Source organism: Xiphias gladius, chromosome 16, assembly GCF_016859285.1.
Source record: "Xiphias gladius isolate SHS-SW01 ecotype Sanya breed wild chromosome 16, ASM1685928v1, whole genome shotgun sequence".
Lineage (NCBI taxonomy): Eukaryota > Metazoa > Chordata > Actinopteri > Istiophoriformes > Xiphiidae > Xiphias > Xiphias gladius.
The window spans coordinates 4,690,115-4,715,171 of NC_053415.1; the positions used below are offsets into that span (position 1 = coordinate 4,690,115).

General features: G+C 39.9%; 1 protein-coding gene across 11 annotated transcripts in view; it reads left to right on the forward strand.

Annotated features, from left to right (window-relative positions):
* The window catches only part of tns1b (tensin 1b), a 154,372-nt gene that overhangs the window by 71,879 nt on the left and 57,436 nt on the right, over positions 1-25,057 (forward strand). For all 11 annotated transcript variants that reach the window (XM_040148303.1, XM_040148296.1, XM_040148300.1 and 8 more), the window contains 2 exons: positions 8,282-8,320; positions 23,648-23,689. In XM_040148303.1, coding sequence (XP_040004237.1) covers positions 8,282-8,320; positions 23,648-23,689 — 81 coding nt within the window. The remainder of the gene's footprint in view (positions 1-8,281; positions 8,321-23,647; positions 23,690-25,057) is intronic.

Here is a 25,057-nt window from a genome sequence, read left to right on the forward strand (position 1 = left end):
TTCCATGAAAACTGATTAACTCAATCTGCTTAGACCTCCAGACCTTGAGATGAGATTTTTTTTGCCAGCTTCATCACATTTCTTTTATCTGTTCTCAAGAGCACAGTATACTTCAAAATAACAGTGATTATGGTTAAGACTGTAGCAAATCCTGCACTCTGCCATTTTAAATATTAGTGTGCAGTTACTACAATATCTGTAGTAATCATATTATGTGGTTATTTTTCCTATGTATTTAAGGTTAGAGTGAAAGGCATACGTTAAGATTTTCAATCATTTTTGGGTCTAGATTCTAATCTGGCACTCAGTCCTGTTGTTGAAGGATAGAATCAACTTTCAAGTTCACCTCCTCTCAAAAATGTGTTTTGCTTATTGATGCTTGGATATTTGGGCTTCACTGTGCAGAATGATGTACAGTACATGCAGAGTTGAGACCCGGCTGTTTTCACTTTCATCTGCTGAAGGGGAAAAGTTTCTCTGTGCTCACCTTAAATCTGAATTTTTTTTATCACAATTAGATCTAATTTTGCATGTTTTAAGTGAGGTAAATTACATTTTTTTTGTGGAAAAACTGTATCAGACACAAATTATTATTCTAGTCTTTTTATACTGTATGTCTCAAAACATGTTTGGAGGGGATCTTTAACTCTTTTCCCTGATACACCCCACTCGTTTTGCTTTACAACCATGCCTTCAGCCCTTTTCTGTTCAAGTCTATTTCTCGTCTGTCTGACTTGTTCTGTTGATCTGTGTGCATGTCTTTACACTGGTTCCAAACATCTCCTGTGAGGGAGCAGATGTCCAATGACATCATGTGGAAAAATGTTTTCATGTGAAAATTGTCATTAAAATACAAAATGGGGAGAAGCTCAAAGGCAAGTTTTCCCTTTTGACAGAGGCAGAAGTTCCCCCTGCCTCTTGTCTTTGAGCTAAGCAAGACAAAACACCTTGCAGGCGTCACCCTTTACTGTACTGTACTGTATGCACAGAGATCTGACTCTGGGTAAAACTGCCAACAGGCAAAAATGGTGAAGTGTTGCTTCAGTACTGAGTGTCTTGGATCTGGATTGGCGGGAAATCACATAAATTGGGTTGCGTTCCATCAAAAATGGCACAGAAGATAACAGTCTTATATGAGTGGAAATACAACCAGCTCTTTAAGCAGGGGACTTTCACTATAGATGCCAAAGGACACACAACCCCCCCCCAACTCTGATTCTTCTCTTGCCCTCTCCCTCTCTCCTCATTCTCCACCACTTGGCCCGGTGCCAGACAGTGAGAGCCATGATAAATGTGCAAATCAGCGTGCTGGTAAATACTGGCTCTTAGCTGAAAGACCCTTGGAAGGGAACGTGACCCCCGCTCTAACTTTGGTACAAAAGAAACAAGCTTTACCTTCTCCCCTCTCCACGCCATCAGTCCCGTCCAACAAAGACGGGGTGAGAATGAGCAGGCGCTCCGGTCGGCTGAAGGCCACTTTGAGTCCGGGCCGTGGAGAAGAAACATGGCAGGGACACACCGAGTCTGTCGGATCCCTCGGGGGTTCAAGTTGTTTATACACAACAGACAGTATGTATTCATTATTATGTTGTTTATCTTTATATTTATTTGACCTATCACAGTTTTATTTCTGTTTGGTTATTTGCTCCTTCAATGGCGTCAATTTTAATCTTTATCAAATAACTTTATGAAGTATACACACATGCAAAGTTATTCCATAACGCTTTCATTTACTGTACTGTATACACATATAGGAACACACATACTTGGTGCTCACACACACATTGTACAGTAGGGCTGCTACTAACAATTATCTTCAGTATCAAAAAAATCTGTCAGTTATTTATTTATTTATTTTTGATAAATAAAATAATTGTGTATAATATAAAATGTCAGAAAATAGGAAAAATTGTTCATCACACATTTTAAGGTGTCCAAGGAAACTTCTTGTGATCAAACAACCCAAAGATATTCACTCCTTAAGCGATATAAAACAGACAAAAGCAGTAAATTCTTGCATTGGAGAAGCTGGAACCAGAGAATGTTTGGTGTTTTTACTCAGTAAATTAATTAAATGATTACTTGATCATAAAAATATTTGAACTTTTTGTCGATTGACTAACTGATTAATTGACTTATCGTTTCAGCACTAAGCAATTGTACTGTAAACAACAACACAGTACACTCATAGTAACCACAGCAGGCACAAAGATAAAGACAAAGAAGAAACAAGACACAAACACACACTGGTCCATTCCTGAAGTGTTTCTTATACTATGAAACATGAAACACTGGTGAAGAAACAAGGAACATGGTTTGGAGAGACTGCCATTCAGTTGTGTACATGTCCTACAGTTCAGTCTGCTCAAACAATCTACGATTTTGCACAATTTTCCCTGGAGAAAAACAGAGGTGATAATGTTCACAGAGACAAACAGAAGAAAAAGAAAAAAAATTAGATGTAGAGAGGTAGAAAGAGACAAGGTATAGAAAACAAAATTAGCATGGAGTAGTAAATAAACATTGAGTAAACATATAGTAAATGCATCAAAATTCTAGTAAAAACAATGATTATAGATAGTGAGGTAGATAAACACAAAGTGATAGTTCTCCCATCATTCCTTTCTGCTTTGATAATATCCCAATAAGTCTATATGGACCGGCACTTTGGCACACTCCACTATGACGGCTGCAGAAAGCCTTCTGTTACTGGTTATGCCTCACAATTGAATTTGCACACTGAATAGTTCTGCTGGGATGTGCCAGATGCAAAGATCTGGATAAACATAAAAGCACTCAGGGCAGCCGTGTGTTAATATGCCAGCCGAAAGGGCTGGGGAAGGTTTTTAACAACGATGCATGGCCCCACGCTCTTTTCCATGGTGAAAACAAGCTATCCTGCATGTCATTCATTTCACTGCTCAGAATAAAGCTGGAACGTGCTTTTTTCTGCCATGATTTATCACTTTGCTGTCTGATTTTCCTACATTAAGTTTGAGATTTATAGACAAAAGCAGAGCAGAGATTTTAGTGCAGGTTGTTTACCCAAATAATGGATCAGTCAATCATTTATTTAAGGCTCTGCACCAGTCATGTCATTAGTGAGGGTCATTAATATATTCAGACCTAGGAGACTGACATCAGTTACATAACATGACAGTGTCTGGAGTGTGTCAGTAGCTAGCAGGAAGCAGACCGCATGTGAACGCTGTCCTACAAGCCAGAGATGTCTGACATGGACTTTTGTCTGCAGGAAATGGGCCCTTGTTTAATGCTGTTAACACAAGCATTTACGGAATGCAACAACACAATTATCCTTTATTATATTACACTCATCTGAATACTCCAGATAGCATCAACACACACTCTGACCAGGCCTCCTCCCCACGCACGGCAGAGCACGGACAAAGGCTTTGTTTAGGTTTTCATCAACATTCAAATGTGATTCAGGAGCCATTGGTTACATCGTGTCCATTATATCCATTAGTTTTGTAGGTTGTTTCCATGCTTTATTCAGATGTAAAAATATACATTTAAGTATTCTATGTTAAAGAGGCCAGTGGTATGTTCTGATCTTATCTTGTGACAGCTTGAAAATACTCCTATATCTGGCATGTGAGTATTGGATTAAGATAGACTAAACCACAGATATGAACCTCATGGTGTCACTTGAGGAAAAGTCGAGGGATCACTAAAGTTAGAGGTGTTCATCCACTGGGGGCCATGAATGTCTGTACCAAATTTCATGGCAATCCAGACAGTAGTTGTAGAAACATTGCAGTCTGGACCAAACTGGTGGACCAACTGACAAAACTGACAAACACTGCCATCCCTAGAGCGGTGCTGCTAGCATGGCTAAAACTAACGAGTAACATGCAGTAACTCATATGCTTCTGTTCAAAAGTCTGTTAGAACCTTATTGCGTTTTTTTTTTTTTTTTTTTGGTCAAAAGCATTTTTCACATAGTGGTACCCACTGCTTGACCTGTGGTTAGCCCACTGCTAAGTGCTCACCTGCACCCAGCCTTTAGATAAATATTCTCTGTGGTTTCTGGGAGATTCTGGCTCTGACTGCTTTACCAGAATAATGGTGCAAAGTTCCACTCCAGCATCAGCATGTAAAAGAAGCAGCTACTTAGCATGAGGGAGAATGTGAGCTATGCCGATGTGGGCAGACTACGTACCCTCTCAACCTGACCTTTACATCAGAGGTTTTATTACACTGGTGACATTGGCTATCTTGTCATTGATGTTGTCTCTAACATAAATTAACTCTGTTTTGCACAAATAAAAAGTATGACTTTTATTAAACATGGCATTCAGCTAAATGTCAGATACCATGGCCTTTTTGATGTCTGGAGTGTGGCTCTTTGTGTTATGTTTTGCCCTCTCAATTGCTGGTGCAGTGTCCTCAAAATGATGCATTTAAAGATTAAATTTTCATTTATTCCTCACAATTCATCAGATAATAGCAGTTTATTTGATGGATGAATTTTTGAATGAAAGGTTGACCAGTAGTGTTCATTCTATTTATCTACAAGGCACTCTAAGACTGACAGTAACACAGAGGCAAAAAACCTCTGTGGTACGAGGTATAACCCGAAGGTGAATGATGAACCCAGAAGTCCAGTTTGAAGGCTTAGCAAACACCAGGACACTGTTTTGCAGTTTCTGATCAGTTTATAAAGTTATCCAGCCAAGTAAGTATCTCCTCTCCATTAATACTCACAATGGTAACAGTAATGTAGCTCAGTGCTACAAGGTGTTGTACCTAGTGTGTGTATTTGCATGTATTTAATTGGCCAATGGAGTGTGTTGTTGATAATGATTAAATGTGCTGTGGCAAAAATAGATCAAGGACAAATTTTTTGCCACACTATCTTGCCTGCCCTACTGCACCAATGCTGTGTTCTTACTGAAATGAATGTGGGAGCATGTGCTTCATGTGCATATCCCTCCATAATCCTGACCATGTACGATATGTACTTTTTCAGCTCCATGCTGCACAGTTGCACACAGTCACACATGGCAGTAACTGAGTAGCTCCTTTAGAAATATAGAAGTATCAGTACTTTGATCAACGGCACCTCTGTCATAGCTTTTGAGAGAGAAAAGAGCCTGTCTTCTTGTTTTTTTAATTCCAGCCTCTCACTTTGCAGTTCTAAAGATGCTTCTGTAACTGCTGAGAAGAATGGTTTGAGGAAAGGTTTCAAGACAACACTGATTTAACCATTTATATCTAATGTTGACTGGCTCAGGGTGCTGTTCACCTGTCAACTGGGAGTGAGTTGTAGCAGCAATTAAACTATTATATCTGTCTCACATTAAGGCTTACTATATTGGTATATAAGACCTCTGCATGCTTGAAGCTGAGGAGAGCTCTATTGGCAATGACGTGAGGTCACCAAACCCCATGTACGAATAAGAATGATTAAGGTTTCCCACCCCCCAGGCACACCAAAACTAACAGCAGAGTGAGGTAGATGTCAATCAATCACTGTCTGTACATGCCCACACAGTCCTGAGAAGAGGTCTTCTCAGGCAGAATAAGTGAAAACACCTGTTTGGGTGGACCATGTGGGGTAAAGTAGCTTTGAGTGTCTATGTACACACAAACAGCAGGCTATATACCTGAACAGGATGAAATAACAAAGAGGTCATTATACCACTTTTCTTCATCTTGGTTGTTACTCTTACCGTCTACCTCCTTGGGCAAGTAGCAGACAATAAAATGACCTAAACATGAGCATTATCCTGTTTTCATTTGGAATTATCCATGTTGCATGGCTGGGTTAGGATGACCATTATACAACCAGAAGTGCAAGGCATGTTGTTGTCCATGAGTGACGTTGATGGTGGAGTAGGACAAGAGCTGGGGAAGGGGGTTGTGGGAAGGTTAGAATAACTTCTAATGGAAGAGATTTGAGCCAGACAGAGATACTGTATCCTGTCAACTACAGACACGCTCCACCATTCCAGACGTAAATTCTCGAAAACAGAGACACATTCCACTTGGATGAAATCATTCAAGTAGGCTGTTGATACATAGGGCAACTGTGACAGATAACAGTCACTGAGGAACATTTTGTTCCCATGAAATGTGAAATGATTCTTCTTTTGACCTCACTTTTGCCACTTGTGGGAGTTAATTATTTCCAACCTGAATCACCAACCAATCTCCACCCATGTGGAATTTATATTTAGAATTTCATAGGAATGTGAAGGATGGTTTAATCTGATAAAAGTCTGATAATGTGATAAAAGTCATTTCCTGTTTAGAGTTAACGTTCCTCTATTTCAGATGGGGTAACAGCTATTAAAGAGACTAAGAGACTTTAATGACCCAAGGTGATCACACATCCTCAACTTTGTGAATCAAATCAGCCATTCTCACACCGCAGTAGCAGTCACCCAGTGGCGCGTTGTAGTTTGGTTAGCATCCACTACTGGTGGATAGTTAGCAAGACAGTACTGCAAGTATTCTGCTTAGTCGAATTCTGCTTAGTCGGAAACATAGTGCTTTTAAAAAGGAGTTCAGGCATTGAAATAGTTATATAATTTTAGGAGATTTCATTTGCAAAAACAGTTATTCCTGGTATCAGAGCATTTTAAAGTCATTTTATTTCATTATCAACGAGACTTTGATATATTTCTCTGTGTGTGCACATCTTAGTTTTTGCAGCTGTACATCTGACACCTTTCCCATCTTTGCAATTTGTGTTGCAAATGTATATTTTTAAGTACAGAGTTCAGTAGATTCATATGAAGACTGGTTCCTAACTCTTTGGCTAATTTCAGGTCAATAACTCTGTGTTCAGGGGAACCAGCTTTTTACTTGATTTTTGTGGGAAGATGTGGAAAGTTCTACCTCCTTGTAATGTAATTGTAAAGCAGACCCCAACAGAGCAGGAAGCTTGTGTTCATGCAATGACACAATTAGTCTTAGTCGCCTTAGTCACCTAGATAAGGTGAGTTGTAGAGCAGTAGCAATAAGACATGTGCTTTTAGAGGTCAACAGTTGTGATAACCCCTAAACCTAATCTTTCAAAGCTAAAAAAGACACAATCTTGTTGTAGTAATAAAACAAGGACCAAGGATACAAACAGGTCAAAAGTCTACTGGAATCATAAAGCTGTCCAGTGCTATTGTTTGTTGCTTGTCAGTAATCCACAAATAGTGGGCGAGAAGGCTAAATGGTGAAAATTAAGTTTGTAGGATTTTTTCTTCCATGTGCACCATCAGAATAATGATGGCAAAACAGGCTAAAAGGGACAGAATACAGATATGCTCAGGAAGGAAACATCAGTGGTGACATCCTGTTTGTATTTATTCTCATCAAGTGGTCATCGTTTTCTGGAAGCAGTTCATTTGAATCTTCTGTTAGAGGCCATTATCATTATACTCTTCCTGTTTATAAGCCTCAGTCCTCATACTCTCACTCCAACCTCATGGAATGATTATAGAAACTGTCGGATGGTAATCGGATTAGCCCAGGCACTTGACAGATCATGAGTTCTGTTGGAGAAATCCCACCACCGACTAACCGCAGTTGATAGTCAAGTTTAGCAAGATCTTAGAGTTCTTGTGGGAGAGATGAACATTCGGCTTTTCAGTCCGTAACATTCCGCTTTTCAGTCCGTTTGTTGCAGTGCTAATACTCTGTCATTACCTCGTCCTTTAAACTTAATAGCATTGCCAAGTTCTGTAGTCAGTATTGTGATGGGAAAGCTTAACCAGTGCCTTTTCTGATGGAAAGAGACGGAAACACTTGACTAAGAACGCTATAGAGTCTAATTTAAAGCTGCATTAATACATTTTTGGCCACTTGGGGGCAGCACAACAAGCTGTAGTAAACACAACATTGACATATTATCAACTTAAAAAGTTGTTATGGCTAATATTTAGCTAACAGTTGCCTATTTTTACAACCATTTGATTCAAAGCAATTCGCATCAGGCTTTTTAGCCGCTAAATGCTCTATTGTGTTCACTAGCTAGTTGCTAACTTTTGCTGACTGTCGTGTGGTGAGAATGAATCAAAACAGTAAAGTTGTGGGCCTTAAAACTGATATATTGAGCTGAAAGATGCTAAAACACTACATTGCTGAAAATACTACATTGGCATGCTAAAGCATGTTGGGTGCACCTTTCACTTATGAAGCCATAAAGTATAATTTAAATTCAGTTATTGAAGGAATGTTACATACTGTTTTAATGTTCTTTTATTACCTCAATTGCAAAAAATCAAGACTGTAACTAACCAGTTCTGTTTTCTGTTCTCAGGTGTCTTCATCTTGTGTTCCAGCAACAAACTATGAGCTGGTAAGTAACACTTTTTTTTTTCCAGTAATTGCTTCCATGCTGTACGTGCTCAGGGGGCATTATTGGGTCCTTCCTGGTGGAGAATTATTGCAAACAGGGCTGGAAAGTAACAGCCTCTATCAGCTACACTAACAAGGCAGTTACTGTTGCAGATAATGAACCATTATCTGGAGGCCCCCTGAGACAAACTTGTGATTTGGGGCTATATAAATAAACCTGACTTTACATGATTTAACCGTTGTATGGCAGTTGTTTTCGCTGTTCTGCTAAATTGTTAAAAGGTATATTTAAATTCAGATTTTTTGGCTGCTTTGGCATGAAAACAAAAAATAATCTAGATAAAGATGCTAAATAAAATTTGGTGCCCTTGAATCTGCTATATTATCATGACGTCGTCTGGTCACTGAGCAAAGTGGGATGTAGTCTGAGTATAAAGTGATTTTGCAAGGGCAATAAAAAACATACTTGCTCCGTTGCCTTATTTGGAATTGGCATTAGAAGCAGTGTTAGACTTGGATATGGTTTGCCTGCTCTCTATGTTGTGTGTTTAAATGGTTTTGGGTGCTTGACAAACCAAAGCAAATATTCCCTGCACTTTTCTACATTCACCGAGAAAATATTTCACAAAATGTCTTGTTTTCCTTTCATAAAAGCTGCAGTTATCAAGCAAGAACATATTATCCTCTACAGATGCTTTCGCACTAAATGCTTTCTACATGAAGACATCTGTTTAAGATGTGCAGCAGTATTGGCCAAGCTTTCTGGGCACTGTTAATGGCCTGCGCCTTTGGCTCCTGAAATGAACACCTTTGGACACAGAGTGCAAGAATTTACCACAAACTCCCCCTCCCACACTACCTGCTGGCCTCCGTATGACATGAACAGTCACTTTACTTACTTAACTTGCAGTATGACAGGTGACCTGATCATTAGTTCCAGTGTCACATAGTAGCAACTTCAGATTGCTACTATAAAGTTCTTAGTACCTTTGGGTATGACTGCAGAATTAACAATAATGCCTGAGACCTTCATAGGCAGAAATAAAAGGTGTTGTTTTTTAGTTGCTTGGCTTAGTTTACATAGTTTTCAGTTAGTCTATATATTTCTGTCCTTTCTAGTCCATTATCTGTTTTAATAGAATGAAAAGAGGAAGAAGGAAATAGAAACCGCAGCGCATATCCCTCCATTATATCTTCTTTCTCCTCTGCCTGCCAACTGGAGTCTCCCCAGAGGCTTTTGTGCCCGCATTAAAGGTGCTGATTGCTCTCATAAACACTGCTGATCTGAGGTGTAAAACATTTGTTGGCGTATCTTTACTGTACCACTGAGAAGAGAGGAGAAAGAAAAAACAAAAAAACTGTGAAAGCTGTGTGGAACAGTGGCTTTCAAGACCAACAATGGGCCTGTTTTTAGTAGCCTGAAAATACAGTCAGATGGAGCATGTGGCCAGTGAAGGAATACAAAGTATGGGAAGTAGATATGGACCGATAACCTACTGAGATTCAGCGTGCTTTTGTGCACCTGAAGTGTTAGGGTGTTGAGCATTGTGGAAAGCCTTTCTGTATTCAGTTTATCTGAAAATATGTATTACATGGATGAGTAAATCATTCCACTTGTGTGTACAGTGCGTGTCATCCTTCTGGTGTAAGACAGGAACTGGATGATACTGTTTTTAGTGTGTTTTTGTGTAGATGTGCAAGCGTGCATGCCAACGAGTGTTCCCAACCGCAGCACTCAGGCCTGAGGTGTGTGTCAGCTGTCCTCAGCCCCATGTTTGGTGAATTCCTTCGCTCACAGCCAGAGACCAACATAAGTTACTGCCCCACTCAGGTGTAGACTGATTGCAACATCAACCGTAAATCAACCTAGTTGTAGAAAAATGTTGGGAAAAAAAATCTAACGTTTGTGAATCCAGACATTCCAATGAGATGGATGAGCTACAAGAAATATAACTTTATTACCGGATGATAATGCTCCTTACGAAAGGAATTAAAATCAGATATGCAGCTGTTTCTCAGCTAAAGAAAAATAGCAAGTGTTGCCTTGTGATTTTACTGTTTCAAAGTGGGCTTTTTAGGTTATAAGAAAATTTTAAATGTACCTTAAAGGTATATTTCTACATTTTTTGACTTTTATGATTTGGATTACATTTTCAGTGATTTGTATTTGGAAGCAATGGGGAGGGCATAGTCTTTAAAACCAAAATAAATTAATCGACTAGCACTTAAACATAGTGCAAACTACAAGACTTCAAAATGTCAGAATTACTGTGCCTCTGACACCACTAAACATTTGTGGTCCCTGGCTGTTGCTATTTTGAAGTGGGGTTGCATGCCCAATTCAACCGCTTTCAGACGAAGTGTACTGATTGCAAGATTATTCTGGTTGCAGAGATCCGCATTATTGAATTAAAACATGCAAGAATTCTTTGTGAAAATAGCTACAATCTATAAAAGTTGTAAATCAATTTAAACATCAGAGTCTCCTCTTTCCACACAGTAGATCTCTAAAAGGTCAGTCAGTTACTATCACAGGTGTGTGTGTGCCCACTGCCTTGCAGTCTCTGTTGCACTCTCTTTGACTTGTTTCCACAGTGCTCCACCTAAAAGCATATCTTGTGTTTGGCTTTGATAAAATCAACCATAGTTGACTAAACACTCTCCCAGCAAGTACTATTTAGTAGGTGCTGTGGGACATTCGATCGTATCACATGAACTTCCTCAGCAGATGGAGTTGGCCAATTTGTCATGGAATTATAGATGAAATTGTAGATGTTCAAATTTCAATTTTTCTGAGCACTTAAAGGACTTCTCACCATGTTGGCTTCAAAGTTGAGACTGAAAGTTCATTCTTGACCTTGGAGACAGTAGTTGACAAAAACAGTCTCAGCACACGGTCCATTTAGTAGCTGGATTCTGGAGCTTTCAGTCGTATCAAACCATCTTTGAAAGAGGCCAAGTTCTCATGGATTTGTAGATGTTCAAAATTCTATTTTTTCTGAGCACTTTAAGGACTTGTCGTCTATGGTGACTTAAAATCAAGCATCGTAGCATCTGGTACAGTTCACAATAAGGTCAACATGTGTCTTGAAACCATTTAGACTACATGAACTGTCATGATGAGCACAAGCTTGGATTCCTTGGCATCTCAAAAGTTTGTCTGGAACAACAAACTCGAATGGGCCTTTATGGAGTTGTGTTAATAGAGTCACATCTGAAATGAACTGGAAGAATGCAGCTATTACTATAGTATTTATTTTTATTCTAGTCTGCTGTTAAACTGTGGATGTACCTACTTTTGTAGAGCAGTGTAGGAAGCTGAGAGACATTGTGCAGTAGGACTTAACTGCACAAGCATGTTTGTGTTAAATCATTGTAATTATGAAATTAATGTGCTCTTATTTCCAATTTAAGTAGAGTAACCCACTGGTTACTAACTATGGGGTGTACAAAGTGTATTTTTAATGAAACCGTTTACTTCGGGGAAGCTGATGCCAACTGGCAGTCCATTTATTTTAACTGATGATGTGTGGCTGGAAGATCCCATCTAGCAGTGATGATGACAAGTGACTACCCCCAACCAGAGCCCCTCTCTTGGATTTGCATGGTGTGCTGTAAAGACTGCGGGGAGCATTGCTCAGATATGCCCTCATGTTGAGCAGGCCCTGCCAGGAATAGGATTTATTTTTGCACAAACACAAAGGCAGGATGAGGGGATATGGATTGAGAGAAATTAAGGATTCTGATGAGGTAGACTGCACATCTGGACACATGCCCCCCAGAAACACATAAAGAATGCATGTACTCACAAGCAGAGATATGCACACACACTTAAAAAACCATAAACCACTAACACCTACGTCATCTAGCTTCTTTTTTTATTTGTCTTGTGTAGTGGAGGAACACGGCCAGGACATTGCTGAGTAATGAGTAACTGCAGGGCAAAGATGGTCTAGATGTGGTCCAATTAGCGCTGTGTTTAGAACCACACATATTTCCCTGATGTGTCCTGTATTACGCTGTGTATACAAGCATCGACCAGGCATCCTGTTACATTATAAAGTATGATCCCAGTTCCCTGGGAATGTATGAACTGGCTAGGTCATAAAATCAGCATATATACATTGCAACATTGAACTAAGAGCCATCCTTCATGTGTCAATGTTTCTTAAGTGTCCCACGAGACAATTCAGCATCATCAAATGTGTATATATTACATGAGATCTAAGGGTGCTCTGAGGAGGACTGGACGTCACAGTCAAGTTTTTTTTTTCACTGCAGGCATCAAATTCAGCTAAGACGGAGGAGAGATAGAATGTGCTATTTAAGTACTGTCTCAGTTTGATTTTTCCTGAATATCAGTCTCAAAGGGCTAATGTCTATAACATTGTGGGAAAGTTACGCTGATGCAGTTTTCTATCTTGCTTGACTTAATGATCCAAAGAAAAGAAAGGGAAAAAAAAATCTTACCCTACTACCCAACCCCCCCCTCCTTAATTGATAGACAGGGCTTTTATCACACAATTACCTAAGGTTAAATCTATCAGTGCTTTCTTATGCAGACAAACCACTGCACATTTTTAAAAAAGATCTTAAAACTCACTTGTTTCTTTAATTTTTTCCTTCATCATATAACTTTATATTCTGTCATTTATGCGCTCTGTGTCCTTGTTTTTATGCATTGTCGATGTTGAAAGGTGCTACATGATAATGGTAATTTAGATGATAAAGAAAAAAACAAAGGGCCTTTCAATATACATTGCTGAATTACACATAAACTGCAGTATTATGAAGTCATCCCACCTAGTTAATTTGTTGCAATTATGGGGGGTCCCATTCACAACGACTCATTATCATAATGGACATGTCTGCATGCTAAGCTGTAATTTTCTTACCAGTGTTCGAAAGTACAGTATGACGAAACATCAGTTCAGACTGTGGTCACCCTCAGCCCGTTTAGTTATGTCAGGCTTTCCAAACTTCAGTAACTGCTGGTTATCAGATGCCAACAACCTCCTCCCTCTGTCCATCAACGTTGCATTTTGGTTTGGTTCAGTTGTTTCTCCTAATAAACAGCACAGTGGTACAGACGCCTTTATTGACTTACAAGTGAGGCAACTTAGGGTTCGGTGTTTTGGAGGACACTTCGGCACACAGACTGGAGGAGCTGGGGATTGAATGGCCAACCTTTCGACCAGTGGACAACATGCGGGTTGAGAGTTTTCACACCCTCAGCGAGGCTTCGTAATACCATCTTGGTCTACCCATATAAACTAATAGAGACTCTCCTCATCAGAAGAAACAACACCATTGGTTATTTGTTCAAATGCCTAAAATCACCAGTTTTGTCCTCACAAGGATCTTTTGTGGCTGCAGATTGTGACTATTGTCTCTCGGTAGCAAAATCAGAGTAGTATGACATTGTTACTGAAATAACTTCATACTTAGTAGGATGTCTGCTCAGTTGGTTTGCTGTAACTGTGGAAACTTTCACACAGTAGATATCACATAGTAGCTACTGCTATTCACATCCTGTTTCTTAAAAAAACAGTCGGTATTGGGTTTTTTTAACCATGGTCCATACTGAAATATCTTAATAACTATCAGATGGATTGCCATGAAATTTTGTACTTACATTCATGGTCCCCTGAGGATGAATCATTATGACTTTGGTGATCCCCTAATGCCACCATGGAGTTGACATTTGTGAATCTGAGTGAAAGGTCTCAACTGTTAGATGGATTGCCATGAAAAACACTAATGTCCTTCAGAGGAAAAATCTTAATTATATTGGTGATCCCCCGACTTTTTTTTAATCAAAGTTTTAATTTGTCAAATACTTTGGTGTAGTTTATGTCCCTATACAGAACTGAATTCATGACATCATGTCTGAGCTAGCCTATTGTCCCTCTAGCTTCTGTTACTCAATGCAGTCTCTCATCTAGCATTTCTTCCATCAGTCTTTCATGTGTTCCTGAGGTTTACTTTCTATATTGTAGGATCAATCCATATCTTCTTCCAGAGCTGGATTTTTAGTTATTAGTGTGGTTACAAATGTAAATGGGATTTTTGAATGAGGTTTTCTAACTTGTGGATAATAACCCAGAAGTTCCGGTTTGACTTTGGATCTTTATACCTTCAAAATTGGCACTCCCATCAGCATCAGTATAGAGCACATAATTGCTAGCATGGCTGCAGACTCTCAACGAAAGTGGTGGCAGATCAGAAGACAGCGATATGACTAATTTTTGTAATGGCATTTAGGAAAACACTGACAAAAAACTTTTTTTTTTCCATTTGGGTTATATACTACATTACACACATACTTGATGATTATAACATGAATGATTGCATGCACAGAACATCTCACATTTCACACACATTTTAGGAGGCAAAAAAGATAGTGTAGTGAAGCACTGTAGTCTAGATAAGACTTGCACAGTTCCTTTTCACTTTTTTTTCAAGATTGTTGTCATGATGTTTCTATGTTGTTACCATATTGGGACATACGCAGAGTTAAAGTATTAAGAGTGGAGGAGGGAAAGTAACTTGTTTAATAGGTGTGTGTGTGTGTGTGTGTGTGTGTGTGTGTGTGTGTGTGTGTGTGTGTGTGTGTGTGTGTGTGTGTGTGTGTGTGTGTGTGTGTGTGTGCACATGTGGGTGTGGCTGAGTAGACCCCCTCCACACACACACACACACACCCTCAAGGAGCAAAAATACTTGGCAGATGCCTTTCGAGACTCCCTCCTCTCTCGCATGTTGGCAAAGGCTTTTGGTTACATAACAGGGAGAGTAGCCGGGTCCGTAACGGTAGGAGCAGGGACAGGCGGGGTGAGAAACACAGAGAAGTCAGAGGTGGTTTAGGGTCACAGACGGCTCAGGGGTTTTTCCCACAGCAGGGACTGTGCACTCTCCTCTCCCTTGCTCCTATGGGATCCCTGGCATTTTAGAAACCCCCCAACCCCAAGGGGATGGGAGCGGGAATAAGCATACACAACCCAAACCCTAACCCTGGATCCACATAGGCCTGCACAACCCCTCCTTCTCCGACACTATGTTTATATTTCTAGGACATAGCTGTGTGAAAGCTGCAGATGAAGGACCACGGAGCATGAGAGAGGAACAGCTGTGTGTGTGTTTGTGCTTTTGTGTGTGTGTGTGTTATTGAAACTGATGAAGTGGTTGGGCTGGGCAATAAATGATTAATGTTTTCCAACCTTTGGAGGCTTTGGATTATTATGAAGATGAACATAATGTATTATTTATTTTATAAAATTGCTTGTCCAAATGAATTGTGATTAAAAACAAACAAAATGAGTCTTGTTTTACACATTTGAAAAGTTTCATCAAATCTAATGCGTAACAGTGGAGAACAGCTCATTGCTTTGAGCATCAATTTTATTATTGTACATGTGATTTTGCAGAATCCAGCCATGTTGTAAAATATATCAAAAATCATATCAATATAAGAGAAATAAGAAAACTATTCTTATTTTTACGGTAATATTGGTGTCAACTATTCGGTCCTATTAATTGGTGTTTCTCTCTTCTGGGAAAAATTGTGTACAATACCTGTAAATACTGTGCATGACAGTATAGTAATACATCTGTGCATGAGAGAGAGAAAGTGTGAATGCTCGAATGATTTCCACTGTAAATACAGTGAAACAACGTGGTGTCACCAGGTGAGTGAAAACATTTCGTTTGTTGTCTAGTTTTTAAGCATCACATATTCAACATTACATTTGGCAAATTTTCAGTCAAGCAGGAATTGCTCTGAGGAGGTTTTTGCTCTAGCGGAGGGAGCACGATTGCCTTTTTAGGCAGCCACTAGAGGGGAAAACATTTGTCAAGGCTCTTGCCAAACAGCTGTGCTTTTACTTTGCGGACAAACAAACATGTTCACAGTTTTCACCCACACTAAGCCACACAATTCAGGGAGTTCTGTCACTGAAGGAATCGGCTTAATTTCCACTTTAAATTCACTTTTATCTTCTCCAAGTGACAAAGTAGATCTTGCTGTTTCCAGCAGCTGAGAGTTAGACTGTCTAAATGAATTTTACTGTGACGGACTGAAGATTCAGTTGAACCCTCATTATGCCGACTAGTGTCTAGGCCTGCAGTTTGCGTTTATTCCCACTAGAAGGCACTATTGGAACTGCCAGCTAAGGGCCCTTACAGGTGTCCTGCATCGAGTTCCAAGTTACCTCCCTTGATGTTTTAGCCCCAGATATCTGGTGCTCCCAGTAAGATGAAAACGAGATCAGAATTTATTTTCAAATTGAAATGAATTCAATTTCATTTGAGACGATAGTAAGGTGCATCTCATTAGAACCAAACAAGCACTGTTTAGGTTTTTATTTCTTTCCTTGACCTGTATTGCTTTTGGAATTTTCACTGGGGTATGAATCGGTCACCTCTGGAAAACTAGAAGTCAAATTTAATCACATATTTAACTGTTCATTTAATTACTGGCAAGTAATACTGCATAATTTCTCATCACAACGAAATAATGTATCCTTCCACCACCTTAGCTGAAACACAAGCACATTGAGGCATGTCTAGGACAGCTAAGCTCTCAGTATGAGCCATTGTCCAAACTGCAGTGTAGAGCTGGTATTAAGCCACTCTGCTGCCATTCCAGATAGTGTGCGTTTTTCAAAGTTTCCAAAGTAAGCAATTGTACTAAAACTGTATGAGGCAGTCCGGAAAGAAAGGAGGGGAGGGTGAGGGGGGGTCGGTGGTGGGGGCGGGGCGGGGTGGTTTGAGGAGAGGAAAGGATGAGTGGCACTCGGCACACACCCTTGGTCTGACTCACACACACATATAGGCACAAGAATATAGTCTAAAAACAACAACTTTCCTATGTTAGGTCAGAGACTCTACTCGCTCTGCCAGGGGGTAGCACGCTAACACACACAAAATCATAGACAGTTCAGCCATGTGTAATAATTTAAGTGTTGCAAGACCAAAAAATGAATGCTTTCTTTCTGTTTCACGCACACACATATAGAGTCAGCTATTGCGAGCTCACTTGAATGACTGAACGATAACTCTGAATCATTCCAACACTCACAATCGATGCTGTCTGTTTCCTTTCATAGAGTAATACTCTCTCTCTCTCTCTCTCTCTCTCTCTCTCCTCGTCTCACACTCACACACCCAAAGTGGTGATTTTAACCACTCTGCTGTCCACACTGAGCTGGCTGGGCCGAGCTAAATGGGCTGTGTCTTAAGCTCTTAAGATGCACAGCTATATATTTAGTCCTGGGTCATTTCCTAAGAGGCTCTGCTGTGGGCTACGTTTTCTGCCTGCCACTCAAGGGGGGGAAACTCCCAGCATGCTAGCCACCTCTGCTAGCATGCTGGGAGGGGGCTATAATTTGGTAAACTGGTCAAAGGAGCCACTGTGCTCATGTGAAAGAAAGCACTTGCTACGGTGCTGGCAGAGATAGAGAGCTGTGGGTGAAAGTTACACTCTGATCTGCGGTACGTGTAGGAGACAGGCACATGGCTGTGTCAGTGTTCTCTCGTCATGTTTGTTTTCGTGCGGCGGTTTTTAAAGGGACACTCGAACATGAGTAACACAGCAGAAGGCTTTTAAACTCCGTCCTGTTGCAGGTTATTAGTGCCTGTCTGTGAATAAGCTGTGTATTGTGTTCTGGAAGGGGCTACTGATGTGCAGCCAATAGGGGTATTAAAGGGTCTATCCCATTTCATACAACTGGGATTTTATTTTGGTAGTTTTGGATATGAGCCCTGTCGGCAATAATAATACTGGGCTCCCAAAGTTAATTAATTAGATCTGGGAAAACTAGTGACATTGCTTAAAAAAAAGTCAGAACTGTTTTACCTCATCCCAGCATGATTACAGAATGCCGCATTTGTCATACAGCATCCCACATCTGCTTCAGCAGCAGAGTGAAAGGAAAGGAAATTTGTCAGTGTACACAGTGAGCGTATTTTTGAAGTAGACAGTCATATCTGTAGGCTTGGATTCATTTTCATGCTGTGTGCATTTCTGCCACTACTGTAAATACTGTTTTAAATGGTTTCGCCTAAATAATGAATAAAGCAAGAATTGCTCGTTGCTGACATCACAGAATTGATTAGGGTTATCCAGACATCGGGTGTGGAAATTTGCTTTAAAAAGTCTTGAGGTCTTTAATAGAGTTCAGGAACCATCCTCAGGACGGCCTCCAGACTCTAAATGACGAAACTTTGGTGGAAAGTTTTTAGAAAGAAAGAATAAAGAAGCCAAGAAGAAGAAGTCAAGAAGAAAACATAGGAAACCCATGTTAACAAAATATATATGTATTTTTTGAAGTCTGATTTAAGGCAATCACATCAACTTAAACTTGTGTACAATTTACTGCGTGACTGTTGAAAACATCAATTGTTACTGTGTTATTGCTGATTGTCTGGTGGACAATCAAAAGAGTCCCAGAGAAATGTGGAGGTCGTTGGCCTCCTGGTGTCGCCTTCATCACAGTGAACCTTTATGATCACCAGTATGGTGACCATACTGACAAATGAAAGGCTCTGTTGGAATGGTAAGGCTGCCTATCTGTCAGATATTATGCGCCCTTCTCACTTCAAACCATATATATAGCTACTGCTATTGGCTTCAAGTAAAGTAAAAGGTGGTTGACTCAGCTGATTTTAAAATCTGCTTTGGACATTGGGGTCAGCAGATATCAGGATGTAATTAAACAATACCTACATATGTTGAGAGCAAATGGAAAAAGGGGCATATGCCTTTTGCTTGTAATGTCCCAGCTTTACATTCACTTAAATTGTAATGACTACTTATGTTCTATAATGAATTCCCTCTAATTCTGTTGACTGCTGATTCATATAGTGTCCAGTTGTCATGGTATGGAATGCTCAGTATCATGAATCAAGTGAACTGAACCAGGATGCACTTTGGATCAAACGTCTTCTTAATATTTAACTTTGTTTCACAGGTGATTTGATTTGATTTGATTTGATTTGATTTGGTTTGATTTGATTTGGAAGAAAGAAAGAAAGAATAAAGAAAGAAAGAAAGAAAGAAAGAGGCCACTAGCTCCCACAGAGGACTCTTGAAAGCTCTGAAGTTCTAGTGCTAAGGCCTCCACCGACAGCTGTGTGTCAGGGGTGCCCGAAGGTGCCAGACAGCCTTTCCGTATTTTTCCGGCCCACATTAACCCTTTTCTTCTATTGTTGTTGCAACTACTACTACTACTACTACTACTACTACTTTACCTTCTGTTTTGGTTAGCACCCCAAATAAGAACCAAGTTTTTATAGACTGGAGTGGTTCTTCAACTAATCTGTGATCAGTAGCATATCATATGATCAGTACAACACTGGCAGAGACAAGCATGTCAGTTGATTATGAGAGAATGTGGCTGTCAGCATCTGTTGAAGTAATCTTTATCACTGGAATTGATTAACAGCAACCCTGCAACCTCTAAGATGTGGTCAGTCTGTTCTATGCAGCAGGAAATACTGGACTTGATTTCCTTGGAAGCATTATTTCAGCGCAATGTTAGTCTGTTGTTCTGTCTGTTACTGTTTAACCACCACATTGGAGATCAGCAGCCTGTATTTAGCTCCTATGAGGAAAAAAATGCAACATGATGCTCAGCTGACTTGGCTCAAGGTGATGGCACGGCTCTGAGCTAGGGATGTGCCGAGGAGTCAGAAAATCAGAGTGTCCCCTATGTATAATGGTTTTATTATTTTTTTTAGTAGATTTATTTACCTTAGTGAGTACTCAAATACTGTCTAACCAATATCCATAGATTGAGAAATACAGTGTGTATTTCACTATTGTTAGGCATTACCACAAGTGCATAGTAACATATTAAGTGCATTGGGAGTGTAAGGTTTGTGCTTTCACTCTGTCGTCTGGTTCTGCAAAGCTATTGGCTTTTTCTGTTCTTTAATCATGCATCTTTTGTAATTATGGTTAAAGACCATCCCAGTGTTTTTTGGGTCTGCTACAATCTGCTCAGTGGTTGTGTGGCTTACATTCACTCGTTCACCAATTCAGGTTGGAGGAATTTTAAGATGTTCATCTATAGAACAGAAAGTTGCTGTATTGTTCTGACATAGGGCTGCAGGATTCTGGATAAAAATGAGAAACGTGATTGGGATGATGATTCAGGATTCTGGTGTGCTTTACTGTCCACCAGAGTCTTTTTTGATAAAGCCTAAGTGGCACTAAAGTCAGACATTTCAAATTCTACACATCATGGCTTTAAATGCAGTGCTGTCTGAGTTTCTCAGCTGAACATAAACACAGCGCACACATAGCCCTCCATTTTGGTTCTGAACACAATTTGCGGATGTGGAGGTTGACTTCTTGATCTTGAATCTGAATGTCACTATGACACAGCAAATTAAGGGTTAGAGAGTATGACATTGTGCTGTTTGATTTTAAACCATTTAATCATTTCAGTCTATGAAATATACAGTTGATGAAAGCTCAGCCCGTTCCTGGCTTTGAATATGTAATTAGACAGATATTTATTGTGCATGGCTTGTCTTGATAGAAAAAAGTCTTTGATACCATTACTAGCCTCAGTGCTACAGTTCCCCTTCAATTGTTTCCTTTGAAGATGATTGAGAGAAACTGCAGACACTTCCTCTGTGGACTATTTTGCTGATACACAACTTACCCGGCTTTGTCATGCTTTCTGAATTATTTGCAAGTCCCGGCAACAACACACGCACAGACACACACCAGCCATCTGGCTGCAATTGTAGAAGGCGGAAACGCACATGTTAGAATATATCACTGTGAGAACTGTTTGTGTCCGTGTGTGTTTTTCTGGGTATACACACAATAGGCTCTATTTGTGTGAAAATGCCTACGGCTGCAAACTTTGGCCTCGGAGCAAATCCATAGTCTGCATTTAGAACCTCAAACATCAGTCTGGTGTTTCCTTTTCCTTCAATCCTAGAGGCAACTCTGCTCTCTTCCATGTGTCTGTTGTCTATGACAACAACACACAGTTACACACCTGCCTGGTAGAGAAAGAATGGGCAGATCGTTGTGTCAGACACACTGACATTAATGACATGTCTTTTTCTCTTTACTTTTGATTGTTTTTAAACATTGTACGTTAGTAGTTACTGGTGAGGCTGCAGTTAGGGGTAGACTTAGGAGGATTGCAAGGTCTCTCTCCCTGGTTGGTGGTTTAGTCTGGGCTTTGGAAGTCTGTATTCATGGGCCTCCGCAGCCAGACTGTAATTTACCCTTTGCATTTACTGTTTATATTCCAATGAAGCTTTCAACACAAGCAGAGCATCCTTGGTGTCACTGCCCAGCTCCCTGTGTGGGACTATCCAGTGATCACTACCAAGGATTCCACTGTGATGTGCTCTGCTCCAAATAATTATTTCCAGAAGTTTAGCAGCATAACTCGTGGTTGTTCTGCTGTTTAGCCATTTTAATGGAGCTGGTGACATTCTGTATTTTCTCATTGTTAGATTCAATGAAAAGACCAAAACCAACAGTGAACTGATCCTACTAACAGGTTCTGTCTGTGAATCCAAAGCCTGATAACCTACTGTATATCTTATTCCTCTGTGCCATAGAGCTCCATTGTTGTCCAAACCCTATTACAAACAGATCATGAGCCACAGTGTTGCACTGGATGACATGCTCCTTCATATGAACATGGGCACCGTAGTTTATCTCGAGTCATTCCCACATACTCCATCTGGCTGCCTTAAATTCTCACTAGTTTTCCAAATGTGTACCAATCTGCTGCTGAAAATAGTCCTCAATAAATGAACTATTTCCTCTTGTTTGAGTAGCAGCTGCACCAAACTATTGTGCCCAGCTGTTTTATGAAATTATTTTTGCCTTTTTAAAAAGGACACTGTATAGTTGTGACCCACTTTTAAAGATGAATGTCTGCTGTGAGAACAAATGGGCACTGGGCAGGGTAGGGAAGTCACAAAGTACTGAGAGATGGAATAACACTGATAATTCTGGTATTTTTTGGGATTTGTTGAGAATAACATAATTATAGAAAATTGCCAGTATTACCCTGGAAATCACTCATGTGTTTGAATACCATGGGCTTGAATTGATCTCATCATACATGACTTTTAATATATCATCCCCACACAATATCAGGGCTGTGTTTGCTTGGAAATACCAGTACTTTTTTTTATATCCTAGTTTGGAGACTATAAACATGTTTAAAATGTTATGAACATTTTTTTCACATGACAAAATTATCCAGACTTTTCCCCAAATTAGATTTAGTCTACACCTTCCTGAGTTAGATCAAGGAATAAGAAAACAATACTTTCAATACTTTTCACACAGGCTGTTTTTGGTTGATACTAAAAAATGTTGAGGTTCACTGCCCTGCCACTTATGTTTTGCTTTTGTTAAGTGCAGCTTAAATCTCTGAGTAGTCAAGAGTTCATGCTGATAAACCTGAGCTCTACACCACAAAGATCTACTGAGACGTGGATTCAGACTCAATTGATGATCTCAAAAGCAGAATCTCCAACTCTACATACTCTGGCTGGTGATTCAGGATGCGGGATGCAGTCATTTGTATAGTTTTGTTACAATAAAAAGTGCCATTAGCCATATACTTTTCTCTCTGCTTTATATAGATATGACTGGTGTTCATAATACTGCTTCGACCAAATTTTTTATTTTTCATGTAGTAAGTAACGTGTGTTTGTTAGTCTGAGGTTAGCTAAGCCCACACAAGCTCATGACATCATGGACTGCTCTGATAGCTTTTTCTTCTGCTCTCTCCCATGAAACTTTGTCTTTACTTTCATCTTTCTCCATCTATACCCCCAAGCCTGCCCTCCCATCTGTTGTTTTCTCTAATTTCTCTCTCACCCGTTCCTGACTTTCCTTTCAATCCCTCTGTATTCCCCTTTTCATCTCTTTCTCCCTCCTTTTCTCTTTGTGTCCCCCTCTGCCCCCCCGTCTCTGTTGGCCTGATCCTCTGTCTTCCTCTGTCCATAGCTGTATATGGCGTTGAAAAAGAGAGTTCCACAGATAGACTCTCTGGTCTTGGCTAATGGAAGCAGACTTGTCTCTTTGTGTAAATATTTGCACAGAGGGATTATAGATGGTCCCACGCATTCAAGGTGGAGCCCCACTCCGCTCCAGGCCACATTAGGGCAAAGAATGGTGCTGAGTGTAGCTTTAACATAACATGAGAGGAGATGAGATAAGATGACATAAGACGATGTGAAGTGACACAACATAACGTAGTGGTGAGTTTTTGAGGTATGAAGTGTTGCAGGTGCTGATCTCACTTTCTGTCTCTTTCTGTCTCTCTTTTCGAAACAGGCCCCAAGCGGTGACCTCCCTCTCAAACATGTAGACACCATGGTGAGTTTCAACCTGTGTGTGTGTGTGTGTGTGTGTGTGTGTGTGTGTGTGTGTGTGTGTGTGTTTTTCACATACTTGCCTTACCTACCTTTCAGTTACTGAGCTGAAGGAGCCCATTCAATGTCCCTGTAACAATAGCAGACAGATCATAAGTGTTTGATGTAGGAAAGGTATTAATTATGAGTGGGTAGAGATGTTCCAGCTTGCATAAACAACAGCTTCTTTTACTTTTACTTCCTTTATAGCAAGTAAAATTTCAAACAGGTGAAACTTTTTATCACTAAAATGCTTTGTAGAACAACTTCAGGTGTATAACTGAAATGTTACAGAGTCTATAAACCATTATTTTAGGGTGGAGTTTCCACAGGGACTAATGTTACTTTACTGTTGGCAGTTGGGACTGGCTTTGGCAAATGCTGTTTACTGCCAGTGTTTGCATCAGACATGAAGTACCAGCTTTTTCTACTAGATGAGCTGATTCAGTTTTGGGGTCATCACTCTTTGTGAATAGCTGCTGATTTGTGAGCAGAGAGATTTGTCAGTGTGACATCACGTGATGCAAATTTTTCAATTTGTGCCTCCTGCCGTGCCCACCGACATCTAGGTAGGTTAAAGGTCTGGGTGCAAATGATTCACAAATTCATTGTCAAACTGATCATGGAAGAATAATTGTAACTGGTAAACCGATGCCTGACGGACATTTTGAGCCCCAGTTTCACAAAGGGACACATTGGACACAATTTTTAGAAAAACTGGGCTCAATGATACAGGGACAGATATGAACAACTTCTGAAGTTCTCTTGACTTTTAGCACAAAATTGTGAGTGTTGCAAGTGTGAGCTCACATACACTACGCTCTACTATTGGCCCGTGTCACCTTCAGCCCATGAGAGTGAAATACATGTTAAATTAATTAAGTCAGGATTACTTGACAAGAACCCATCCTTGTCAAGTACTTATGAGAGTAACAGTTTTAATAAATGTTTAACTGTGAAAAAGACAGATCACTCCATTGTGTTTTTATGGCTGTTTTGAATGTTGCGGTGTCTCCATATGACACTGATGGTTTCTCCATTGATTTATTGGTTTTTCAGCCCAGACCTCTCAGGTGTTCTGGTGCTTCTGTCATATCACACTTAAGCCTACATACTGTTGTTTTGGAAATATTGATTGAAAGAAAAAAACTAGTTATCATTGCTTCAGAGTAATGACTCTCTCCTCCATACATTACGCACATTTTCTGTCAATACACCAAAAAAATTTGAGAATACATGTTTATCTTGGACTCACTTGGCACTAGTTGTCTATGACACAACTTCCTGTGAGTGGTATTTTGTCTGTGAAAGGAAAGCTCAAGTAACCAATTTA